We start from the raw sequence: 6,186 nt of genomic DNA on the forward strand, positions 1-6,186 counted from the left end.
TATTTTAATATACCACATACAGATGGCTCCATCCTACATATAGGTATTAAAGCATCTACAGCAACAGCCTGCCATTCAGATTGCCCAGATGGTTAAACAGCTTTCAGAAGGTAGAAATTAAAAACAGCTTCATGGAATGACCACCAGCTGCAGCTGGGCAAAATATTTTTGGTGAATAGTTTTATTTGCCAAAATATAGAATTTTGGTTGAACTTAAACTATTTGTGATTTAGTGTCCAGTCTGCAAAATACAATTTTTTGGTTCACTGAAAAGTAATATTTTGGTGATGTCTTAAAGAACCATTTCATTTTGACATTACCAAAATTTTACCAGATTAGGTCACCCGAACAACCTTAATTCCATCCACGTATTATCACCTGCACACCACTAAAACCCAGTAGACAACCTTGCATTGCAAGGTTGTACATCTTCGAAAATAAGAGTCACAAAACCAACAGCATGTCTCAACAGAAATACTCAATGTGACATTATCTAGACACAAATACAACCCCAAAGTAGTTGGCAAAGCCTATCTCAGATTTCCAAAAGAAGACAGTTCTACCATAAACTGAGAAATTAAGAATGTTTCTATCCTTTAGGGGCCACAGAAGTTGAGGTGCCTTTGGATAAGAACTTCTTAGCCCCTATATTTTCTGTTGATCAGGTAATTCAATCTTATCATAAAACTTAAACACAGGAACATACAGCTTTAAGTAGCTACAACAATGTAACTCCAGCCTTTTTACAAAGCACATGCAAATACCATGAAAAAAAATAAATTCAGAATTTCTTAGCAAGAGTGGTAAATATCAACCATCTCTTCCCCTACATCCTGCCTCAACTACAGTTTTAAGATGACCTTCTCATGCTTTTAAGTCCTCAAAAAAAAGTTTGGTTACACAACGAAAGCTTAGGGTGGATGGGGGACAGAGTTACAGTTTCCATATTTTAATGTTTAAAAAAAAATTAAGAGTAACCTTAAGTTTCCTTGCTTTCCACTTTTTCAGCTACAACATTCTTTGAAAGATTTTTCCTTAGAATTTATGGGTTAATTTTAACTAATTCCAACTCAACAAACTTACTGTCTAGCAACTTAAAACAGAAATTTTGTTTCCACGAGTACATGATGAAAAGGTTGCATCAATCTGCTGGAAATATTATATCCACTGTAACCCAAGAGCAAACAACTGTGATTTTTTTAAACAAAAATTTAATGGATATTACCATAAAGTTTTTCAATCCCTCGGAACTGTATTAAGAGATCTCTAACTTTACTGGGTAACCCATAAAAAGGGCCAATGTCAACAGAAGAAGTTTCAATAGTTTTCTTGGCAACACAAATTTCTTCAGACAGAACAGCTTCTTTGAGCTGTTTAGTTCTAGAAACCTGTGGAGTCTGAGCCTTGGCATTTCCAGTCATAGTATTTTTGAGGTGATCTTTGAGACTCTTTCTTTTACTCATGTTGGACGTGGTGCTTGGGGACAATTCATTATTTATTTTGGTGTGCTCTGCATTATGGTGACAAGACGACTGATTCAACATTTTATCAAGGCAAGAATTCATGTCATTAGCACTCTCTTTTGTACCTGATGATTTTCTAGAATCAACTGAGGTATTATTCATTTCCTCAAAATATAGAAGCTGTGAAGATGGCAAGTCATCTAAAAAACAGTCTCCAGGTTCTAGAGTCCTGTTATCTTGTTCACTTGTGGTCCTCAAATGACTCTCTTCTTCAGTTTTGAAACCAATAATGTTTCCTGCAGCAGAAAAAATTAGTTCCTTGCTTCTGGCATTTTGTAATTGAAGATACCCAAATGCAGGCTCTACAGTAGCTTTTTCTTCCATGTTTTTAGTACATGAAGTCAAGTCAATAGATTGAATACATTCCTGCTCCATATTATCAAACTGAGCTAACAAAGAATCATTTCCAGAAAAGCTGTCATAATCACCAAACATGTCCTCTTCACTGTCATTATTATACTGCAAAAAAAAAAAAAAGAGTATATTTATGAATATTCAACACCAAATGGGAGGCTGACTCACATGCTGACAGATTTATATCTGAAACATCTGACTCAAAACCAAAATGTCAATTTCATGAGTAATTTAAGTGTGCATTTCATTCTATTTGTGAAAGATAATGGTTGGGATTTTCAAAAGCACTAAAGTGACTTGTGGTCCTAAATCACTGAGGCTTGGTCGACACTCAGATTTCATACTGGTACAACTATTTCAGTGCGAGTTATACTGGTATGACACAGCATCAACAAGTTGCATGAAGGTGCCTTATATTGGCATAGCTTATCCCACCCCTTCTCATTCAGAAATGAACAACACTGATATCAGCCACCTGTTCACCAGTGCAACTGTTCATACTCAAGGAGTGCTTTATCTGTACTAATATTGTTGAAGTGAGCCAACTCTTGTATTTAGACAAGTCCTCAGTCACATTTGGTAGCATTTTTTCCAAAACAATATAAAAGATCTTTAAGTGCTTTACAAAGACAGATGTTTTACAGATAGGTGCAATGAGGTACAGAATGAAGGGTAAGTAACAAAGCTGGGAGGGGAAGTGAGTAAGGGTCAGACCAAGGTGAAGCATAAACCTGCATACCTGACAAAGTAACTAGATTAGCACATACAAAAATGCATGTTACCTTGAATAAATCAGCCAATTAACTTGAGTTAACACAGGATCACTAATGCCCTCTATTAGAGAGCTGTCATATGTTTGGGGACAGGAGAAAGTGCACATAAACCTGGACTACAAAGGTAAGAGGTTTGGAAAAGTGCTGCACCTTAATAAGGCTCAAATGAAATGTATACCCCAAATAAAAAACAAACCAAAACAGAATTCCAAAAAAATGCCACCATAGCTAAACAACAGAGTGCAAGAGGTGGTTAGAGGCAAAAGGCATTGTCAAGGCTGAATCCCCACTCGGTCTCTCCGAGTGCAGAAAGTGGGGGCCCTCAAGGATTCTAAAGATTAATGCTTGCACTCCAAGCTTGTATTAAACTCCCAAGGTTACAGCTTTTCTCTGACCTTGGCGTGGTAAAGCTGTCACCAACCAAATGCAAAAAACCCACACATGTACCCAGGAAGAAGCACTTGGGAATTCCTCCCTGTGGGGTACCTTCAAACCCTTTCACCCCCCTCAGGGGAAGAGCTGAGAAAGAAAAAGAAAATTAGCTGTGGCCACCAGCTAATTAAACAACATATGCACAAACCTCTTAGGACACCAAAATCCAATCCTGTTCTTAAAAAAGTTACATTTTTATGAAAAACAAAAAGAAAGAAAATACATCTGGAACTTAGGCTTTTGCTAGATTTTAAAAGAAACTCCAAAGATTAAGCATCCAAAATAGCTTTCTTGGGGGTTCAGCTTAAAAGTTATAAGCAAACAAAAGCATCAGGAGTTAGCTCAGAGGAGATCCACAAGCCAAAATAAAGAATAAACCTGATCACATTTAACTAAACGTTCCTTACCCAAATGATTCCTTCTACATATGGAAGATAAGTTTTGAACCAGGTATGAAAAATTACACATCATTCCTGCTTATAGCATTACTGCTCTGTCCCTGCAGCCCAGAGAACAACAATGGGAAAGTTTATTTCCCATTTTAAAAAGTTCTAGCCTTCCTATTGGCCCTTTTGGTCAGGTGCCCACTCCTTTTCTTTTACCTGTGGGCTTGTTAACCCTTTACAGGTGAAGGAAGCAGAGAACAGCTACCAAGAGGGATTTTACAGCTAACTGGCTGGCTGGGTGTCCATCAAAATGAGCTGCACCCCACTTCATTTATCACAGGCATCCTTTAAAAATTGGAAGTCAACAGCTCTGGAAAGTCAAGTGTAAAAGTAGAATAAGGCAGACCAAGAAAGAATTTGAAGAACAAGTAGCTAAAGACACAAACTAACAGCATTTTTTTTCAGTACATCAGAAGCAGGAAGCCTGCCAAACAGTCAGTAGGTCCACTGGATGATCAAGATGCTAAAGGAGCACTCAAGGAAGAAAAGGCTTTGTCTCCACATTGTGGAGAACCTAAATGAATTCTTTGCATCAGTCTTCACTGCAGAGGACGTGAGGGAGATCCCCAAACCTGAGCCATTCTTTTTAGGTGACAGATCTAAAGAACTGTCCCAGATTGAGATGTCAATACAGGAGGTTTTGGAAAAAATTGATAAATTAAATCACCAGGACTAGATGGTATTCACCCAAGAGTTCTGAAAGAACACAAACGTAAAATTGCCAATCTACTAACCATGGCATGTAAATCAGCCTCTGTACCAAATACTGGAAGGTAGCTAATGTAGTGCTAATTTAAAAAAAAAAAAAAAAAAAAAAAAAAGGCTCTAGAGGCAATCCTAGCAATTACAGGCCAGTAAGTCTAACTTCAGTATCAGGAAAATTGGTTGAAACCATAGTAAAGAACAGAATTATCAAACACACAGATAAACATATTATGTTGGGGGAAGAGTCAACACAGCTTTTGTAAAGGGAAATCATGCCTCACCAATCTATTAGAATTCTTTGAGGCTGTTCACAAACATGTGGCAAGGGTGATCCAGAGGATATGGTATACTCAGACTTTCAGAAAACCTTTGACAAAGTCTCTAACTAAAGGCTCTTAAGCAAAGTAAGCAGACACAGGATAAGAGGGATAGTCCTCTCATGTACTGGTTAAAAGACAGGAAACAAAGGGTAGGAATAAATGGTCAGCTTTAGCAATGGAGAGAGGTAAATAGTGTGGTCCCCCAATAATCTGTACTTGGAACAAGGCTATTCAACATATTCATAAATGATCTGGATAAGGGGGTGAACAAGAAGGTAGCAAAATTTGAAGATGATACAAAATTACTCAAGACAGTTAAGTCCAAAGCTGACTGCAAAGAGTCTACAAAGAGATCTCACTAAATTCGGTGACTGGATGACAAAATGGTAGATAAAAGGTAATGCTGATAGTTAATACTGATGTACAGTAACATGCACTGAAAAAAATAATCCCATGTACAAAATGATGGGGTCTAAACTAGTTGTTACCACTTAAGAAAGGGATACTGGCCTTATTGTGGCCAGTTCTCTGGACACAAATGAGATAGATAATAAAACAAAAAATACCATAATGCCAGTATATAAATCTATGGTATGCCCACACCTTGAATTATATTTGCAACGCTGGTAGCCCCATCTCAAAAAAGATATAGTAGCATTATCAAAGACGCAGAGAAGGGCAACTAAAACAATTAGTCGTGTAGAACAGCTTCCAATGGAGGAGAAATTAAAAAGACTGGGACTTGTCATCTTAGAAAAGAAGCAATTAAGAGGATATGATAGAGATCTATAAAATCATTAATAGTGTGAAGGAAATCAATAGCGAAGTGTTATTAATCCCCTCACTTAACATAAGAACCAGGATCACCCAATAAAATTAATAATGATTTAAAACGGTGGTTCTCAAACTTTTGTACTGGTGATCCTTTTCACATAGTAAGCCTCTGAGTACGACCCCCCCCCTTACAAATTAAAAACACTTTTTTATATATTTAACACCATTACAAATGCTGGAGGGAAAGTGGGGTTTGGGGTAGAGGTTGACAGCTCGCAACCCCCCATGTAATAACCTCACAACCCCCTCAGGGGTCCCAAACCCCAGTTTGAGAACCCCTGATTTAAAACAAACCTAAGTACTTCTTCACAAAACACACAGTCAACCTGTGGAACTTGTTGCCAGGGGATGTTGCAAAGGCCAGAAGAATCACTGGGTTCAAACAAAAAAAAAAAAAGAATTAGGTAAATTCAGGGAGAGCAGCTCTATTGCTGGCTATTAGCCAAGATGGTCAGGGACACAACCCAATGCTCTGGTTGTCCCTAAACCTCTGTCTGTCGAAAGATGGGACTGGATGAGAGGAGGCCTCTTGATAGCTGCCCTGTTCAGTTAACTCCCTCTGAAATATCTAGCATGGGCCACTGACAGGCCACTGGGCAAGAGGGACCGTTGCTCTGACCCCTCCCTGCCAGCTGCCCCACACTGTGGCCTGTGGGGAGCGATGGGCTTGAGACAGCCGCAGTGCCCCTCCCCCGAGCAGAGCGGCCCCACCCGCTTAGTCTCATTCACTCCCATTACGGGGAGATGGGGAGTTATCGCCAGGGAGGGAACCCAGGCGTCCTGCCTGCTCCCCCCGTAC

The 6,186-nt window shown here is 38.9% G+C and overlaps 1 protein-coding gene across 6 annotated transcripts in view; it reads right to left on the reverse strand.

Moving 5' to 3' along the window:
- Positions 1–6,186, reverse strand: part of HELQ (helicase, POLQ like) — a 34,440-nt gene that overhangs the window by 27,851 nt on the left and 403 nt on the right. For 2 of the 6 annotated variants that reach the window (XM_073340537.1, XM_073340542.1), the window contains exon 2: positions 1,226–1,982. In XM_073340537.1, the coding sequence (XP_073196638.1) occupies positions 1,226–1,982 (757 nt within the window). Of the gene's footprint in view, positions 1–1,225; positions 1,983–5,681; positions 5,760–6,186 lie in introns of those variants that run through there. The other 4 variants (XM_073340538.1, XM_073340541.1, XM_073340544.1 and 1 more) reach the window with 4 other exon arrangements.

Source organism: Lepidochelys kempii, chromosome 4 (assembly GCF_965140265.1).
Source record: "Lepidochelys kempii isolate rLepKem1 chromosome 4, rLepKem1.hap2, whole genome shotgun sequence".
Taxonomy (NCBI): Eukaryota; Metazoa; Chordata; order Testudines; family Cheloniidae; genus Lepidochelys; species Lepidochelys kempii.